This window comes from Homalodisca vitripennis, chromosome 7 (assembly GCF_021130785.1).
Source record: "Homalodisca vitripennis isolate AUS2020 chromosome 7, UT_GWSS_2.1, whole genome shotgun sequence".
Taxonomy (NCBI): Eukaryota; Metazoa; Arthropoda; class Insecta; order Hemiptera; family Cicadellidae; genus Homalodisca; species Homalodisca vitripennis.
In genome coordinates this window covers 145,193,300-145,214,067 of record NC_060213.1, presented here as the reverse complement: position 1 = coordinate 145,214,067, position 20,768 = coordinate 145,193,300, and the positions used below count along the sequence as shown (strand labels likewise).

The 20,768-nt window shown below is 32.5% G+C and overlaps 1 protein-coding gene across 3 annotated transcripts in view; it reads left to right on the top strand.

The window, feature by feature from the left end:
• Positions 1 to 364: 364 nt before the first annotated feature.
• LOC124366461 (zinc finger protein 708-like) overlaps positions 365 to 20,768 on the top strand; it is a 45,213-nt gene continuing 24,809 nt past the window's right edge. Inside the window, exons 1-4 of one of the 3 annotated variants that reach the window (XM_046823035.1) lie at positions 365 to 491; positions 3,982 to 4,465; positions 6,560 to 6,629; positions 9,039 to 10,474. In XM_046823035.1, coding sequence (XP_046678991.1) covers positions 4,232 to 4,465; positions 6,560 to 6,629; positions 9,039 to 10,351 — 1,617 coding nt within the window. In that variant the 5' untranslated portion in view covers positions 365 to 491; positions 3,982 to 4,231 and the 3' untranslated portion in view covers positions 10,352 to 10,474. Of the gene's footprint in view, positions 492 to 842; positions 1,147 to 3,981; positions 4,466 to 6,559; positions 6,630 to 9,038; positions 10,475 to 20,768 lie in introns of those variants that run through there. The other 2 variants (XR_006922813.1, XM_046823034.1) reach the window with 2 other exon arrangements.

Sequence of the window (20,768 nt, the reverse complement as noted above, 5' to 3'; positions counted from 1 at the left end):
GTATTTACTGCAATACACCGATTAAATTATATTAAACTTCCAATTAATATTAAATTTACTGACAACTACTCTAATTCCAAATCATATGTTTAATGGACTCTATTGATAATGTTTTGAAATGTGATTGTTATTACTTAGTTAGCGTATTTTTCACTTATTTCGTTGAATAAGTGATATAAAAAGTACATTGCCTAAACACAGGAGAAATCACCTTTCAAATGATGAAATAACGACCATTATAATGTTAACTAATTAAAATTACAAACATTAATGACTCATTCGCGCGATGATATTTTGATATATAAAGGATTGGTACTACTATGTGGGGCGTTTTTGTTCGTCGCTAGTAGGATGAAATGTTGCAACCCACATTGAAGCCCGGAGACATGCACAACCAGATTCCCTTGAATTTTAATATTTTACTCGATATGAAGCAACACGAGGGATGTATTCGTTCATCGCTGACTGTGTGAGGCCAAATACTCTTCAAGGTGTGTAATGTTTAGACACTAAAAGGTTCATTATTCCTGTATCTAAACTATTGAATAACAGTAAAAGATACGTTTCCGAAGAATACTAAAAACGTTTCTTTTAATATTTTCCATACAATGCATTGAAAAATGATTTTTATCGGAGGTTGCTGTTTACCCAACTCAACAAAAATCATTAAAACACGAATACCTACTGCCTAAAACTATTAATATGTCTAAACGTCTTTAATTTTTAATTCATATTCAACTCGAACATATATCAAAGAAGCAAGCAAAACAAGGTAAATTTCTCCCCTCAAAACTCAACGAAGGGTGGCTTGTTTATAACCGATTAAAACCGATAAACGGAATAATTGAGCAGATCGGTTAGTTAGTTCAGTTAGTTCCATCTGGAATTCGAATTGTGATAAAAATTGCGATTGGGACGTCTGCTGGCTGTCAAAGTGTGTTTGTTTATTGTTTAGTAAACAGAAACAGGCAATACTATTTTCTTATTAATGATGGAATAGAAGTATTACGTAGCACATGAAGGTGGCTATAAACTTATACGTATTTCGTACAAGTGGCTAATTTGTTTTAGATATTAAAACTGTAACCTAAATGTATTATTTATTACAGGCCTGGTTTGTGTTATTGATAAAATGTGTTAACAAAGGTAAGTGCGGGTAATCGTTTTTATTCTGAATTAAATATGTCTATTCAAGATCTAGTGATGGACAAAGTTTGAATTTGCTTGGGTATTTTACAGATGTGCAAGCTATAGCCTATTTAATCAGTTATTGAGTCATAGTTTTCTTACCTGAACAAATTTTGAGTATCTATGAGGTTAAAGGCCGACCCGGCAAATAACGAATTTAGCGTTATTCTGCTCATCCTCCTGAACAAAAATATATATGGTTTTAAGGGGTACATTCATAAATAGTGTGTTAAGAGTGTTTTGTCCTGCATGTTAAGAGTTTACGTTTTGACCGAAACGAGATTATTTCCTTTTAATGGTAAGTGTTCTCTATTACTGTCCATTTATATATTAATATTGGGATTTTACATGATCTATTACATCTTTTACACTTAACATAAATTTCTTTGCATTACTTTTCAATTTATATTTCTGATTAGCCTCTCTAGAATTTGATATTTTACTTCTAGGTACTATCTCAAGGGATGTTTTAATTTCATTGACATCGACGCGGGGCAGCGTGATGTAGCCTGCGCTGATGTCTGGAGGCACTCGTCTCAACCTGATAACAACCAATAGCTCAAAATTAAGAAAAACATCCTTCATTTGGATCTAAATTTTGCTCATTCCAGTATTATTTTTTTATTCAAGTTTCCAAAGTTGGCGGCACATCCGATGCAATCCGGTCAATAAAGGTTACGTAACGCCTATCGTGGATGTATAATATGGAAATATTGCTCCGCACATTTCCAAAAGTAGTTTTCATAGTTTCTACAACTTCGTTAATTGTCATTTCCACCCCGTTAAACCTTATATTGTTTCTTCAGTAGGACAATTCCAATAAGTTAATAACGTAAAACTTTCACAATTACGAAATGTTGAATTCTTTTAGTCAGTGACAATGTCGCACAACAATAATTTTTTTTAAATTGTTTATAATTACGATTAATACAATCCACTCGCCCCCCAATATACAATTGATATTTATTTTACCAACTAAACCTAATTCAGTTGTTAATTATTTCCTATAACAGTATACTTCATTTCCACAACAAACTACTAGTCATTCTCAAGTAATTTTTACTCCAAAAAATTAATAACTGACCAGGATTCTTTACTTTCGGAATGGTGTTTTAAGTACTGTCCCACTTGATTAGATGTCCAATACCCTGGCCACTGATATTTATCTCAGCTCAGTTATCGCACTTACCAAAATGGATTATTATGTATTATTTGGAGGCCACTAATTTTGGAACAGTTTCTCTTATCGGATACCTAAAAACTACACTATTGGTTCTGTTCTTGTTTTCTGCCTCCCAAAGAAAGCAATGTTAAAGACAAGTACGCCACTTCGTCCCTATCTACTTCTAGTTATTAAGTGTCCTTGAGGCTTAAGTGCATAGCAATAGTCCGCCCCATAGGAGAAGAAGTCTAGATTAGCTTGTCATAAATATATTGCTAGTACTACTACCAAAGTTAAAGATAACCTATCGAGATTGAACTTTGGTACTATCTTGAGGGGTGTTTTTCGCCTTTTCCAACATCAGATCATGTTGGACTATCTGGCACGCTGTGAGGTATCGATCGAAATTTCCCCTGGCTGCCAGTGTGAACTTCGCTGGCCTGCACTTCTGGTGAAAAAAAAAACATCCCTTGAGATAGTACTTACATTCAAGCTCAGATTATGTGACCACTCATAAATTTAGACTTTAACTTTTTTATATTTTTAATACGTGGCCCACATATTTATAGCCTAATAAAAAATAATAATATATATATAATAAAATAGGACATTTTTATATTTTTACATATTCTGAATCCATACTTACACTCAAGAAAATGCGTGGCGGGGTCTTCGGCGACTGCCAAACACCATTACTGTGGTGGTCGCCAGTGACCACACTGCAGGCAATGTGTTAAAATGTTCTTTTGATGAAGAACTCCACTAGAATACTTCAAGAGCTGAGGTACAAAGGATGAAAAGTGTTATAACAGGAGGTCATCATACCATGGGTTAAACTTGCGATGAAATCTCAACATTCTGTGCATGCCTGCATAAATCATAAACATGCTCATTGAAGGAGAGATCAGTAGAAAAGAAATGCAAATCCTTTAGTTTTTTTTTATATATTTTTTATTATTATAGAGAAGCGAAAAAAATTTTCTGAAGACACCGCCATCATTGAAAGACGAAGGTCGGTAGTGTGGGATTCTTACCCACTAAAAAGAACTCCTGTCCCCGTAGATGTTACGGGGAGGTCTGGATTGGAACCGCGTTAGCATTACATCAATCCAGTTTATGCTGTCTCACGATGCCTGCTTCTGTTCACTGGTCCCTTTCTGTGGTCTTTTCTTTCAAAAGGTGCTGTGCGTAGGCTGCAACGGCTGACCAGTTTTCCTCTTGTCCGATCATATAGGTCACCAGGCTCGAGGGGTAGAGCCTAGTGCCTATGGTTTCTTCAGTGCTGCTTCTGTAGTCCTTCCAACGAACACACTTGAAGAACGTGTGTTCAGCATCGTCAATTTTGTCTGGGCAGTATTTGAACATCGGCGTTCGGTGCAGATCCATTTTATAGTGGAGACCCTATCTAGTGGTTGACCACCCAGTGTACTGGAAATACCATAGATCGTGCAGTCGGTCAAAAGTCATGACAGAGCATTACAAAGGAATTAGGTGTGTCTCTGATCTTAGACGTTAGCAGTGAATGTGTTACAGAAATTGAATTATGTTCGGTAATTTAATGTAATTGTTTTTGACATAATTTCTAGTAATGAATGTACATCTTTACTATACAGTTATATGTGTTGTTTTAGGCCCAGTTGTAAGGAGGAATAAACTTTCACCTAACTCATATTGGTTTAATTTGTCCATAAAAATACAATAACTTTATTCCAACATATATCACGTATCCTAATTATGAAACACATAAATGAGTAGTTCACTGGAAACAGAACCAAATACTGGAGATTCCTATGGGGCGGAAAAAATCAATTATGCAACCTTGCAACCTGGTATTCTTTAAAAAGAATTAAATCTTGATTAACTGGTACACCTGACATCTCAATGAGTACTATTTCTAGAGAACACAAAGAAGAGATTACAATTTCCATGAAAAATGGAGAGACTATAACTAAAAAAACAGAAACTACTCCAGTGTATAAGAAAAGAAAATTGCATAGTAATATCAGTAAACCTGCCATTAGTGAACATCAGAGTACAGGACAAACTGGATCAAAACAAGCCTCTAAGATGCATGATTGTGAAGGAAGTGATAAAACTGATTGTACAGCAATCCAGGTAAAGTAGGCTCAGAGTAACATTTAGAAGTACATTTTTATACAAGTGTATATTTTAAAAGTACTGTACATTTTGCTATGAATATTGTTTGTATGCCAAGTTTATATGATAGTTCTTTTTTGTAGCTAATAATGTTATATATACATAATAACATAAAATCTGTTTCATTTTGTAAAAACCTCAGTTATGATTGAATTCTGAAAATTCTCAGTCAAGTGTATAGGTAATGATAACAATAACCACTTTTAAAAGCAGAAGTCATGTTACCATTGACACACCGACCATGGCCGCTGAAGGCGTATATATAATGTATGACATACTGTTGGATAATAAAATTATATAAAATATTTGAATATAAAAATTTAAAGTATGAGAGGCTATTTTGTTGGATTTTTTTGAAGGATTAAGAGATTGGGTATATCACCATGATTGTATCAAAAAATTATTCCCACAGATGTAAAACTGTTTTACATTTTTAGCTAGCTGCATACTAGTATTGCCTCACTTCAACTTGGGTGAATTATGTTAGATGTTGTTGTTCAATCAGACCAGACTTCTGGTGTGATTTAGTGAATTTTACATTGTTATACTTAAATATTAGACTGTAGGAGTACCAAAACATTTTTCATGAAAAATGTTTCAGGCTCAAACTAGCCCCATCATTAGTTGTTTGAAATCTAACATGAATTGGTATAAAAAATATGAAACTTCTATACACATGAACACTTAAAAATAAATTAACAAACAACATTTACAAGTTAATTTCTATTATGCATCAGTCTGACATACACGTGAGGTACTAACACAGAAACGTACGTCAACATCTCACGTTAAGGAATAATAAATATATAGTTTGGTTAATTTATATTGTGAAATAGCAACATATTACAGCAATACACTCCATTTTCCTAATCTAGGAAGTAGATAACATAATTAAAATAAGTATTCAATAATCCCAAACTGTAGGCAGTGACGGATATAGGGGGGGAGGGGAGTCAAAGGGGTGAATATTTTCCTGATATATATTTTGTTTGGTTTTGGTTTAATTTGAAAGTAAATCTTATATTCTAAAATGTGTAAAAATGCATTCTAAGATGAGCATTTTTTTTTACATTTTCTGTGAGAGGGTTCCCAATTCCTGCATTCCATAGGCGGTATTCGCATAATACCCAGATTCTCCACTTGTTAACCCTCCTCAAACTTCATGCTAAACCAACCCGCCTCTGCTTGACTGTGTGTTAAAGCATTTAGATAGCTGTTGTGTATTGGTTCCCTGTACACAATGCCCTGTACTTATAGTTTCCTTGTTGTCGTACAAAACACAATAAATTCCTATTGTTTTCAACGTTTTGGTAAACGTAATGTTTAGACGTTATGTATTTATAACATATACACATACTTTGTTTGAAGTTTGTTTTTGACGATGGAAGGATTGTGAAGGAAATATGATTTTTCCTCCACATATGCAGATATATATATATATATATATATATATATATATATATATATATATATATATATATATATATAATATTTATAATCTTCATCTAATTTTTCCTTATCATTGAGCCAAACTGCCCATCATATCTATCATAAATGATATCTACTTATGCACATCACATCTTCTCTGTTTTCCACGAATAGTTTGCCATATTCACCCAATTACCACCTGTAATTTCCTTAAAGAAATCATAATCAAAGAAGAAGTAAGCTGTTGACACATTTTAGCCAATGCCACATTGTCTTGAGATTTTATTTTCTTAATAATTTAAACTGTTTGATTGATGTCCATGGTGACTGGTGATCAGAATTCTACATCAAAAATAACAATCACTTTTATCAGATTTTATAATTTTAATAAAATTTCTAACATAGTTCTCAAGACAGTCATGGCAGTTTTCATATACTAATCTCAAACTGCCTGGTAGTCTGAAAACATGAAATTCTGATATGGCAGGGCATCTAAAACTAAATCTTCAAATTACAACGGTACCCAATGCAAATGCTTATATGGAAGTCATAGATTTATATTGAAAACATTTAAGTTTCAACTTTTATAGTTTTGTTGGTAAGTATAAAACTTTTGTTTTACAGGAGGTGAATGAATCTGAAAATAAAGCGTCCAATGGTATGCTAAATGAAGAAAGATTTGAATTATCACAAGGTGAGGAATGATTCTTATTTTTCAAATACTTTAATTTACCAGGAGTATATTATTTCTATATAAGAGTTTTAGTTTCTTTAAAAAAGTTCATTTTTGGTGATATGAGTACAAGAAGTTGAGTTTAAAATAAACGGTCTCAAGAATTTTATTGCGTTATAGTTAATTTTGTCCATTGGCGATAAATTAATTGTAGATAGTTAATTGTGAGAACAAGCACGGCTGTGAATAACAGCTATATTGAAAATGTAATGACCATGTCCTTTAGTCAATGTAAAATGTGAACTATTTCTTTTTTTTAGGCTGTGATGTTGGTTTGTAAATTATTGATGAAAAGTTTTATGTTCTGTCAAATAACAACTTGTGATGAAAATAATAAGAAAAAAATTGTAAAAACATTTATTCTTACTCAATTTGTATGAAACTGATTAAACTTGTACTAAATTACAAGGTTTTAAGTAAGTACAGTTTTAGAATTCCGCCACTGCAGCACTGCGGTCTGTGTTCCACACTTCTTAACTGTCTACCTTCATGTGTTAACAAACCACAATAAAATTACAGCACATTTTACATCTGTTAATGCGTAAGAATCCTCCTGATTGTGAGGCGTGCTTGAATGTGGGTTTGGTGCTAAAGGCGTTAAAACATCTAAACAGAGTTTATTCAAATTTTAAGAATTTTTTTATGACATAATATTGAGAAATACGTTTTGCTGTACAATAGGGTCCACCCACATGCAGCAAAACGAACTCAAGATCTCATCACAGCATTTTGCTAGAAACAATTTGATAATTCCCCAAACATCCCTAATTTAGCGCCTAGTGACTATAAATTTCTTCACATTACAACTTCCTTCCCAATTTCAACTTCAAATTCATTATCTCTTCTACTGAGCATTGTTTTTGGCTTTCATATTCATGGTACAGTGACAAGCTGCCTCATTAATATGTTTATGTTCTATGATCTGCTAAAAAAGGAAATAAGGAACGAATAAAGACATGGCTCATGAAATGGCAATTAAAATATTAAAGCAACTGATCATATAGTGAGCAATCATCTCTTCGCCAATGACCTCTGTCTCTTCTCTGCTTATCCCCTCTCAAACAATGTTTACTCATTAACATGAAAATTATTGTATTACTAAAAGCAAGTTTGTGACATAATACTCACAATAATTGTAGTAATAAAAAATGTTATATATTGTTTAAACCAAATATGTAACAATTATGTATTTTGGAAATTTTGTGAATGTTTTCATCTTTTTGATTTGATTACAACTTTTTTAATAAATATATACATTTATGACAATAATTATTCAAGTTTCTTAGACATTTATGTTTCCAAGGATAGTAATTAGCATTTCCACATCAATTAAGCCGTTTAACCAAAATCATTAATTACATTTGAATATATTAATAATAATAATAAATGTTATATAACATTAGCTAAGGGCACCAATTCTAAGCATGTGCCCTTTGTGCATGTGTGTGTGTTGTATAAATTTAATATAATAATAGTTTATATAATATAATATATAACCATAACTTTAATATAATAATTTAATAATATAAATTTGAAAGAAATAAAAACATAAAAATTAAGCTTTTGAGTTTTTTCATTAGACACAAATAAATTTCTTTTATATATCATATTAGTTCTCAATTTGAAAATAACTCACCCGTGAATGACCCCAATTCTGTAACTGGAATGACTGAGTTCTGTAGCTAGCCAGTACACTCTAAGACCAGTCATGTGTTAAGAAAGCAATGAGCAAACACTTCCTTTTTAATTAAACACAACTATTCAATAGACTACATTCACTTAGGACTTTTCCGAGAGCGAATCTCTGTGTTTATTTCATCAGGATGTGCTTTCTGCGATGATATCAAGGTAAGAAACCTTAATGACAGTTACGGTGTTTAAATTATACAGGAACTTTTAAGGTGAAAGTAATCAAGTAAGGAAGGAATTTGGGAAAGAAAGAATTTTTGGAGGTTTTCATCTTCTGAAAAAGCACCTCAAATTGCTATTTTACTCTATATACTAGACCCAACTAACTGGTAAAGAACTTCGGGAATCCACCTGACAACAACTGCCCTGGCTAAGCCAACTTAAATTGCCGCCCACCGTCACGAAGCTAAACATTTTTGATCAGGATCAGGTTCAATATAATACCAACCCCCACCCACTAGTGATTGTAAATAGGCAAGACTGGGTTGCAGGGCTTAGTCTCACACTTGACATAAGTTTGAGGTCCAATAATTATAATTTTTTGCTGGTATTTTTATTGGATATGTAGGATTATTCATTTGTTCATATCTTTTCAAATATTACCAAATGCATCACCTGAAAAACTAATTTTTTGTTTATTAATTTTTATCACATCCAACCGATTATCTGCCCTTGTTTCAGACATGAATTGTGATATAGATAGTTCCATCAGCCAACATTTTTTGACAACATCTTATGGAACGTTTGACAGCCAAGAGACCAACTTGGAGATGTTGATCGGTCGGAAGTCTGACATTCTACTTTACTGCAAGCTGTGTGGTCTGGAGTACATCAGGAAGGACGATGTCGTTCATCACATCAACACCGACCACTCCTCGAGAAAGGACTTTGAACTGTCGATAAAATGTCCTTTCTGTCCGTACAAGAACATCAATAGGTACAAGTTGAGCAGCCACGTCACCTCCCACACATCAGAGAAGCCCTATCGGTGCACTCTGTGTAATTACGGGACCACCAGCAGGACAGTGTTGAAGAAACACATGTACACGCATTCGAAGGTGAAACCGTACAAGTGCAGTGAGTGTTCGTACGCGTGTAATGAAAAATACAAGTTAAGAGTGCACCACATGAACCAGCACACCGCTGGTGAGAAGCCGTACCGATGTCAGATGTGCAGTTACTCTTCAGCTGAACAGTCGACACTCAAGAGACACTTGATGGTGCACTCTGAGACTAAACTGTTCACTTGTGATTCGTGCTCTTATACCGGAAACAGCATCCATGACCTACGAAAGCACGAGGCTCTCCACACGAATATGAAACCGTTTGAGTGCCACATTTGTGGATTCACTTGTGCTTTTAACTCCAACTTGAGAAAACACATGAAGATTCACACAGGCGATAGGAAATTTAAATGTTCTGAATGCGATTTCTCTACAATGTCGAAGTCAAAAATCATAGAACACACATCGAAGCACTCAGAACAATGCTTGTATTCAAACACGGAACAGTTGAAAAGCAAGGAGCTTGTGAAAACTGATGACGTAATTCGTAGCTATAAATGTGAGCAGTGTGACTACGCCGGGACGACTCAAAACAACCTGACCCGCCACAAGGTTAAACACTCACAAGAGAAACCTTACGAGTGTGACCGATGTGACTATTCCACCAATGTTAGAGAAAGACTGAAAAGACATTTTACAATTCACAGTAAAGCTTTACCAAAGAAATGTCCCCTTTGTAATTTCAACAAGTTTAACAATTATAATTTCATAAAACATTTATTGACCCACACTAAAGATACAGAATATAGATGTGCGCTTTGTCATACCATTAGTCCTACTAGAGAAGAATTTGTTAATCATTTGAAGTCACATGTGAATGAGCATTATGGTAATGTTGTTGAAAATCAAGCTGAAGAAAATACTTATAACAATAATGTCAAAGCTTTTAAGCAAGAGGATTCTACTTCGGTTCAGATGCAATTAAACTAATAACTTTGTGGTATTTTCTTAGATGTGCTTTAAATTAATTGTTTTTATTGTAAGTTACATGTTATATTTCCATCTTTGCAATATTTTTTGTATATCCTGTTATTATACTTGTTATAGTTTTAATATTACCTGATTCCATATTCCTGGCTAAAACGTTTTTTGTTTGCAGTTTTACGTAAGACATTAAATTAAATTTAAATTACAATGTTTATTATGAAAAAAGAGAGCAACATATTACTTAACGATTATTTAGTATAATTAAACTGTCACAGCTACCATGCTGGGGGTAAGAATTACAGTTTTGTGAATAGTTACATTTTGAGGTGTGTGCTATCAGGCTGATTGAATTAAATGTCATTATTATTTCTCTGTACCGTTCCCCTGAAGGTAAAGTAAAATGTCTTTCTGGACAAGTTAGATCAACTTCTGAGATTTTTAATCAGACTTAGGCCTAAATGTAAAGTAATAATTTGTGGAGATATTAATGCCGACTTTGATATCCGAAACACCTCAAAAACCTAGTGTAAATGACTTTTTGAACTGTCTCCGGCAATATAATTTGTTTTGTGTAAATAATTTGCCTACTCGTGGAGAAGCCTGTTTGGACAATGTTATTACTGACCTCTGCCCTAAAAATTACGAGCTGCATATTTTTGAACCTTTGTTGTCAGATCATAAGGCTATTCAAGTTATGGTTTGGTTGGCGGAGAATAGGCCTATCAATAAGAAGACTGATGGCCCCGGTAAAATAAATTCAAGTAGGCCTTCGATTCAATTTGCAAGAAGGTATACAACTGTGAACCTGGAGGGGTTTAAATACTGTTTAAGTAAGGTAGACTGGAATTTTATTGCTCCTCAGAATTGTAACTTAACAGCAGAAGAAACTTTTGATTTGTTTTATAATACATTTTTAGAAATTTTTAATCAATGCCATCCAATGCAAGAGATAAAGATTAATAAACCTAATTAATAGAACTAAAAAGCAAAATTTAAATTGGTATTACCCCAGAGCTAGAGAACATGAAAAAGCAAATTTTGTGTTGTCATGACATTTATAATAGAACGAATAATGATAATTTACTCAACTTGCTGAGAACTCTTAGAAGGCGCTATAGACTGGCTATTAAAGAAGCAAAGAGACAGAGTAATGAAGATTACATAGAAAATTCAGTCAATAAATGTAGAGCAGCATGGACAATCATTAACAAAGCATCGGGGAAGGAAACCCTACGCAGTCGGTCCAGTAATATTCTGCCTGATGAATTCAACTCACACTGTGTGACAGCTATTGAAGAGATCAGTGCCAAAGTGAAAAGTTCTGTGAATAGTGCAAATCAATGTCTTAATAAGTTATTGCCTCCATTTGAGGAGTGTGTTTTTTTGTCCTGTCACTGTAGATGATGTTCGTAAAATTGTTTTATCTCTAAAAAATTCCCATTCTAAAGATGTGTATGGATTGAGTAGTATTTTAATTAAGGCTGTTATTGATTATATAATTGAGCCTTTGACATATTCTATTAATTGTTGTGTATTGGAAGGGATTTTTCCAACATGTTTAAAATTTTCAAAAAGTTGTACCTGTGTATAAAAATGGCTCACTTGATTGTCCGAATAATTATAGGCCTATCTCATGTGTACCAATCTTGTCTAAGGTAATTGAGAAATTACTTAAACATCAAATATGTATTCATTTTGAAAATCTCAAATTATTTAGTTCTAGTCAATTTGGTTACCGCACTGATTGTTCAACGGTTAAAGCTGTAAATACTCTTTGTAAATAATGTTCTCTTAGCTTTGGAAAATAATTGTTGGGCTCAGATCACACTTTGTGATCTGAGCAAAGCATTTGATTGTGTTAGACCTGATATATTGGTGAACAAATTGGAATTCTATGGGTTTCGTGCAAAGAATTTGAACATTGTTAAGGTCCTATCTTGCAAATCGCAAACAGGTTGTTATGGTTAATGGAGCTTATTCCCAAGTGGCTGATATAAATATAGGTGTGCCACAGGGATCTGTGTTGGGTCCTGTTTTTGTTTATTATATTTATTAATGATTTAAGTTTTAATGTCTCTAGTTTTACTATTATATATGCTGATGATACCACTTTGTTAAATAGTCACACAAATTTGCTTTACTTAAACAACTTGGTAGAGACTACAATGAATGAAACTGTTAACTGGTTTAATGTAAATGGTCTCTATTTAAACGCAGAAAAAACAAAACAAATGTTAATAACTCTTAAGAAATATTAATAGGCCTATATTTGAATCTGAAGTTTTTGTTAAGTTATTGGGGATAATAGTGGACAACAGGCTATCTTGGAAACAACACATTGATTATGTATGCAAGAGATTGTCTAGGGTTATTTACTTATTGTGTAATTTAAAAAAAATAGTATCACAAAGGTATATAAAAAATGGCCTACTTTGCATTTTTGAAAGTATTATTAGATATGGTTTAAATAATTTGGGGTAATGGTACAGGCATTGATCAGGTGCTAGTAATCCAAAAGAAGGCTGTGAGAATTTTAGCGGATGCACCTGTGTTAGATCATTGTAAACCTTTGTTTGTAAATATTGGTGTTTTAACTGTTATAAATCTGTATATTTATGAGGTATTAGTAGATGTAAGAAAAAAGTCACACATGGTTTTGAAAAGAAATGATGTTCATCACTATAATACAAGAAATAAAGATAAGTTAAATGTAGATAGAGCTAGATTAGGTAAAACCATGAATTACCATACAACCTTAGGCATTAAAATGTTCAATTTGTTACCTTATGCTGTTCAAACTTTACCATGTCAAGTTTTTAATAATAAATTGTATTCTTGGCTAAAAAATAGACCTTTCTATAATATTAATGAATATTTTAGCTGTGAGATCGTTCATAAGGATTTTTAACTTTAGATTAGGCTAGTAATTTAAGCCTTAATATTTGACGAAGCCTATTGTAATTTTATTGAAAATTATTAATGGCCAATAAATTGTCTATTGTCTATTGTCTATTGTCTATAAGTACTGATCATGATTGGTGTTTTGAAGTTTGCAAGAAACATTTCACTGTTTGTTCATTTAACCCTCCATCGGGCGCTAAACGGAGTTTTCCTCCGTGTATTTTTTATTATTAAAAATAGTACTACTTTTCTGATGTTGGCAGTCGTTTCCCGCAGTGTACTTCACGAGCATCTTTCGGGGAAGCGAAACAATAGCCTCCCGCTTATCTTTGTCAAAATCTGTCAGTATGAGGTCTACTTCCGTGCGAGACTGGACGATTCCTCTGTGAGCACCCGATGTCGTGTTTGTAGTCCTTGGACGAAATCTCCGTGAGCGCCTTATAGTGTTTAGTTTTTATGGAGTAATAATCCGTGTGCGCCTAAATGTGTGACCTGTGATGGTTTATTTTATTTATTTAATATCTTTATTTATATTTTGCACATGAGTACAATAAATAGCGTCACTAAAAATAAGTTACTATAATAGTTATGAGTAAAATCATAATATTGTATAAAATTCTTCAAATGAATAAAATGCCTTTTGAATTAAATACTTTTTTAACATTGATTTGAACTTCTTTATGTCTCGAACACTTGATATTATTTTTGGAATTGATTTTAAAAATTTTATTCCAGCATAAGAAGTTTTTTTTTTATAATACTCCAAATTATGCTTAGGTAATACTAATTCCTTCTTATTTCTAGTGTTATATGTATGATTTTCACAGTGACTCTTGAAACTGGACTGATGAGTCTTAACATACATCACACATTCTAAAATGTAAAGGCTATGCACTGTTAAAATATTTAGTTCAGTGAAATGATTTTTAACTGATTCTTCCTTATCAATTTTTAACATTATTCGCAGCGCTTTTTTTTGCAAGATAAGAATTTTATTAAAATTTTGATTTGTGGTTCCTCCATACACACCTATTCCATATGCAATATGGGATTGAATGTGGGCATGAAAGACCATCTTTAAAGCTGATAAGCTGCATAAGTAAGACAGTCTTTTAATAGCATATATTCCAGAATTGATACGATTTATCACCTGTTCAATATGCAAATCCCAGCTAAGGTTGTTGTCTATGATTAGTCCTAGAAATTTTGTATTGCGAACTTGACCCAAACAGGAATCATTTAATAAGATATTGGGACTTGAGTGTTTTCTACTTTGTTTGGTACTGAAAGAAATAAAGTTAGTTTTCTCCGTATTTAGAACTAATTTGTTGTCAATGAAAAATGTTTGTAATTTTGAAAGTTCCAAATACACAGTTATTTCTAATTCAGCTTCTGTTTTGGCAGAAATGATTAAGTTTGAGTCATCTGCAAATAAACAGAGCTGGTTTTTGTTATTTTCAAGAATACTAAGGCACTTTGGCATTTCCCTTATATAACAAATAAATAATAAAGGACCCAAAATAGATCCTTGAGGTACTCCATTTCTTACTATTTGGATGTTAGATTGAAATTTTTGTAATTTGTTATTTTCTATGTGAGATATCTCAACATACTGTTTTCTATTGGAAAGATATGTTTCAAACCATCTTAGATGGATGTTATTGATTCCTAAATTTTTCAATTTCTCGAGTAAAATGTCATGAGATATGCTATCAAAAGCTTTTGACAGATCCATGAATATTCCTGTTACATTTTCGTTTTTGTCAACTGATTCTATTATAGATTCAGTGAACTCTACCAATGCTGTTATAGTAGATTTATTTTTTCGAAATCCATGTTGTGCCTTGTCATAAAGATCATTTACCTCTAGATGTTTGACTAACCTATGATACATGGTTCTTTCAAAAATTTTTGAGATTGATGGTAAAATTGAAATTGGACGATAATTTTGAATATCTGTTGCTGAGCCTTTTTTGAAGACTGGGATAACCTTTGAAACTTTTAATTTGTCAGGAAATATGCCTGTAATGAGAGAAGAATTTATTAAATGCAATAATGGTTTACTTAAGGAATGTTTGACAAATTTTATCAATTTCACTGGAACTCCATCATATCCACTAGACGATTTATTTTTGAGAGAGTCAAAAATTTGTATCAATTCTGTTTCAGTCAAGGGCGGGCATTGAAATTTTAATAAAGTGTTACCAGGTTTGTGATTGTCACATTTGTCATATTTTGGCTGTACTGAAGATAGATCCTTTAACAGTGCATCTGTCACATTTATAAAATAATCATTAAAGGAGATTGCAATAAGAGATGGATCACTAATAGACGATTCTTTAGTTTTTAGTACAAGATTGCCTTCACATTTACTTTTATTCTTTTTTGTTTCTTTATTTATAATTTGCCATGTTGTTTTACTAATATTTTCTGTGTTTTTGATTTTGGTATCAAAATAATTTTTCTTACATTTAGTTAGTTTTGAATTGTATTGTTTAACTTTATTCTTAACTTCATTTTTTAAATTATCAGATTTTGTAAGCCTTGACAATTTACTAAGACAAATTATTTCATTTTTTTCATCCTTTAAATCTTGTGTAATCCAAGTTTGCTTTTTATTTTCTTTTTTAATTTGTGTAAGTGGAAAACAAAGATTAAAATAGTATCTGAAGATACTGTCAAAACAATCATATTTTTCATTGACTGTTGAGTAAAAGACTGGGAGCCAATCTTCTTTTTCCAATAAAGATTTAAAAAGTACCATATTATTTAATGAAAATTGTCTTCCAACAAAAGTTAATGTTTTCCCAGTTTTTATTTGGGTTTGCAGAAGTTCGAGCATTTGTGCATCATGGTCAGATAAGGCTGTTATAATTCCTGAGACTTTAACTTCATTTCTATTAATATTTGTCAAAAAATTATCTATACAGGATTTACATGTTGGTGTCACTCTAGTAGGAAAATCAATTAAGAAACTCATTCCATGGCGATTTAAAATGTTCTTAAGTTCCTTTGTCTCTTTAGATTCATTTAACATGTTAATGTTAAAATCTCCTGTAATGATTAAATATTTGTCTTTTGCTACAAGAAATTCTATAAGAGAGTCTAATCTATCTAAAAATTCGCTATTGTTAAATTGAGGTGTTCTATAAACTCCTGCTAATATAAAACTATACTTTTCTATCTTAAATTTAGCTAAACAACATTCAAATAATTTGTCCTGACAAAGTTCAACAACAGTTGGAAAAACCAGCTGCCTCCCCCTTAAACCCTCCTTTGAGAGAATTGCTACACCTCCTCCCGAAGTTGTAGTACGAGAATATTCTGATATTAAAATATAATTTTCTATGTTAAAGCGTTCAAGTTTGATTTTTGACATATTGTGTTCTGTTAACACAATTATTTGAGGGTCTAATTCGGATAGTGTTATTTCTAAAGATTCAACACGAATCTGTAAATCCCTAATATTTTGGTGAAAAATTTTTATGCTTTTATTTTTATATTTTTTATTTAATTTATTTAAGTGGGGCTTTGGATCCGAGTTATTGGGGAGTTTAAAGGCAAGGCATCCGGTCTCACATTTCTGTTTTGCTTTAAAATTCCTACATTTTCATCAACTTTGGAGCATGAGATATTTGAAATTTTACAAGAGTTAAAGGAATAGTTACTATCTGAAACAGTTCTAGTCGTAGTTGGTAAAGGTGGAAATTCATTCAGTGAAGTCGTCACAAGGGATATATCACATTCCTGAGGCGTCACCAGTCCAGTGTTTGCATCTGCTCCATTTCGATCTCCATTTGCAGAATGCAGGGATGTTGGTTGAACTGCTTCAGCCATCTCTAAGTTGGGATTGGTCTCCATTTGTTTTAACAGATGAGCAGAAATTGCAGTATGCAGACTTTGTTTGAAATCAATGAAAGAGAGTCCATTTCTTAATGGTCACTTTGAGTTTTCATTAAAAATTATAATCTGCACAGAGGCTCCTGTGTGTTGCTGGAAATCAACAATATTAGCTGCAAAGTGTTCTGTTGAAATATTATCCCGGACACAACCCATGGGGGAGCAAATTAAATACTTTAAATTTTTTATTTTAAAGTCCTCTGTGAAATGCTTAAAGGCTGTGTCGTAATCAGAAACAATTGGCTTTTTATAAAAGTCTGATTTAGTAATCAACCCGTACACATTCACTCCATCAATACTTTTTTGGTGGGTTAAATAGTTGGTAAGGAGAGTGGTCGGTTTACCGAACTGTTTACAGAAGACGGTTGCTACCCCAGCACTCATATGTCGTTTATGACTGAAGTCTCTTGAAATGCAGTGGGCAAATGCTAGATGCTCATTATTTTTATTTTTATTAATTATCTTTCTCATATTGGATTCAATTATTTTTATGTCACCATTCACCAGTATTTCTGTGTTATCTTTAACGTTTTGTAATTCTTGTGTGATATTGTTGTGGTCTACCGGTAGAAATGTTTCGTTTTCATATACAGAAGTTTTGCTCAGAGAGTTGATTATCATATAAGATAGTTTCTTTTTGCCTTGGTAATTTAGGTGTAGACCATGACGAGTGAAGTGATGTCTTTTAAGGTCCTCCAAGTCAATGATGCTTATCTTTTTCATTCTTACTGCAACTTCTCTGATGTAGTTGTTAGCTATATCTATTTCATGATGTATTCGATCAGTGGGATTTGTATCATAACGATTTGGGATTGTTGTTATGTATACAGTTCTTTCTTTACTTAGACACTGCAAATTTTTTTCTAAATTTAAGTAAATTTCTTTTGTTGACTTTTTAAGTACATTATTAGTCCCTGCAATTATCACTAGGGGACGGTGAAGAGCTCTTTCAGCCTGTCTATACACTTTCTGGGTTGTAGCCCCAGGCATAACAAGACCACTTACTCTTATCCTTCCCTTGCTAAGGGCACCGATTAATTCAGGAAGGCCCCTTCCGTGGCTGTCTGAATAGAACTCAACATCCATTATTTCTTTACCATCTTCATTCCTTCTACCTTTAATATTTTGTTCCATGTTACATTTACAATTTTGGTTATTTACATTTAGGTTGGAGTCAGCTATGTGGTTTGCAGAAGCATCGACAATGGAGCTCGCCGAAGCTGGGTACTCACTAGGAGCCAGGTTAGGGGTAGGAGTGGGTACTTGATACATCATTTCAGCAACTGTATCAGACCTGAGTGCAATAAAGTTATTATTATGCAGCAGGAAAGCTAGTTGTGCTCGCTTAGTTATAATATCACCTGCTTTAATGTCTGGCCAGAAATCACCTTCATTATTTTTTATTTCATGGATTCTACCCTGATTTATAAGTTGGATGAGTATGTCCCCAAATATCAACATATATATACCACAGTCCACTCCATTGTTTTGTTGCGGTACTGCTACTTTGTGTATTGGTGTGGTTTCTTCCAATCCCAGGTGCTTAGATATGTTTTTTACAAACTGTTCTGCATGTGGAAAATTATAATCCCCAATTGAGTCAAAGTAAAAAAAGCCGTTATGTTCTCTTTCATACATCAACAGACTCCAGTGAGAACCCCCTACTTCATCATTTACAGGTGAGTCACTAATTGGGAAGAAAATGAATGACCTATTTCTAATTTGAAGAGGCTCCACAAAAATATCAGTGTCATTTAGACATTTGACAGCTTGTGTTACTACAGGATTCATCAACAGTATTTCCTGTTTAACTACTTTAGATGTGAGCATATTATAGTACACATCGATAGAGTCATCGGTAATATATTTTGATTCTATTATAGACATGCAGATTGAGAGCTTATTTGAAGTATTTGTTTCCATGTTTTGAACTGAATATAACGTTTGAGTTTTTACATCTTGATATTTAGCGGTTTTATTTTTAGCTGTAAATAAATTACTAATTGGAGTTTCCCTGGGCGTCGGTTGTGTAAGCGGCAAATCTAAAGTGTTTTCCCGTAGGGGAGAAACAGTACTATTATTTAGTGAACATCTATTATGTTGTTTTTTCTGCTTGATTTTCCAATCGGCTTCGATTTCTTTAAGTGCTAATGCATAAATTCCATTTTTCATCTTTTTTTCCTGTGAAATTTTATGTTTTTGTTCTACATAGCTTGACAATTCACTCAATCTACATATTCCTTTATCTTTAGAACCATAAAACATTACACTAAAAATAAAAGAATTTCCTTTTTTTTCTACATTTTCAACCACTGCTGGCCATGCAGCATGCCCTTTTAACTTGGCTATTACAAGGTCACCCGACTGATATTTCAAATTTTCCATTTAGTTTTTTAAGTAGGATTTAAATACTCAGTGAGGGCTTTGCCTTTTATATAGATATAAATATAAAATTTGTCACTATAGAAACATTTTTATATCAGTGTTTATTTAATATTTTACTAAGTACTTTTCCAATATAGCTGTATCAATAGATCAGTAACCCACAAATTAAGACAGGTTCCTTTTTAAGTTTTACAATATATTTTATTTGAATTTTGTGAAATGGAGAATGAAGACGAGAGACTTCACTGTGCTAGACCCGTGTGCTAGGGAACATTTCAGTACTGTTTATGGAGTGAACATTGTCGTTATAAGAACCAGAAGGAAAATGTTTTGAAACTTTGTGTAGTGTTAAAAAAATTTTTAGTAAAGAATAAATTTTGATTTTAGAGTAATAATTGACATTACAATTGTATAATATCTTAAGTATTGAAGTAATTTGTTTTTGTAAGAAGTTAAAAACTAAGTTAATTTCCATATATTATTACAGAAGGTTACACATTTTTACAATTAATTGCATTATTCCTTAAAATAAATCATGTTGTTATTATACAATAACATTTTTTTAAATTTCGAAATTCTCATTTGGAAAATTCATTACATAAGAGAGTAATTTGTATTTAAATTCTAAAAATGAATATATTACATTGTAATTAAATCAGTATGAATATTTAAACAAATAAAAACAGTTTAAACGACTATAATATCCATTATTCACTAACCTGGAGGAAACCTCCGTGAGTGCCTGATGGTGTTTCTAATTTTAAGCGCCTGATGGAGGGTTAATAGATGTATACTAATTATGAAATGTTACTTTTATAATATAAAACCATAACACAAATATCTGCAATTCCTATAAACACAAGTTTAAGCTACCTATCTTTTGCATATAACAAATTGCTCAAACAAATTTATTAAAGGGCTAAACTTACAATGTTAGTTAAATGAAATTTTTTTCATTCTACATGAGTGCCAAAACCAAAACCATTACAAAAAATTATACTTATACTATGATATGAATGAGCATCTCCTTGTGAATAAGACAGCATCTTGATGGGTAAATACAAAAATTTGATATGCATTTTTGAAATGTACCTTACAAAGAATACAAATCTCTCTCTAACCAGCATACTCACCATTTCCAATTCTAGGGCTTTGGTTTAATCACCAAAGGATGTCTTATCATGTCATCCAATACAAATATTTCCTCATCACTAAACTTAATGTATAAAAGGCA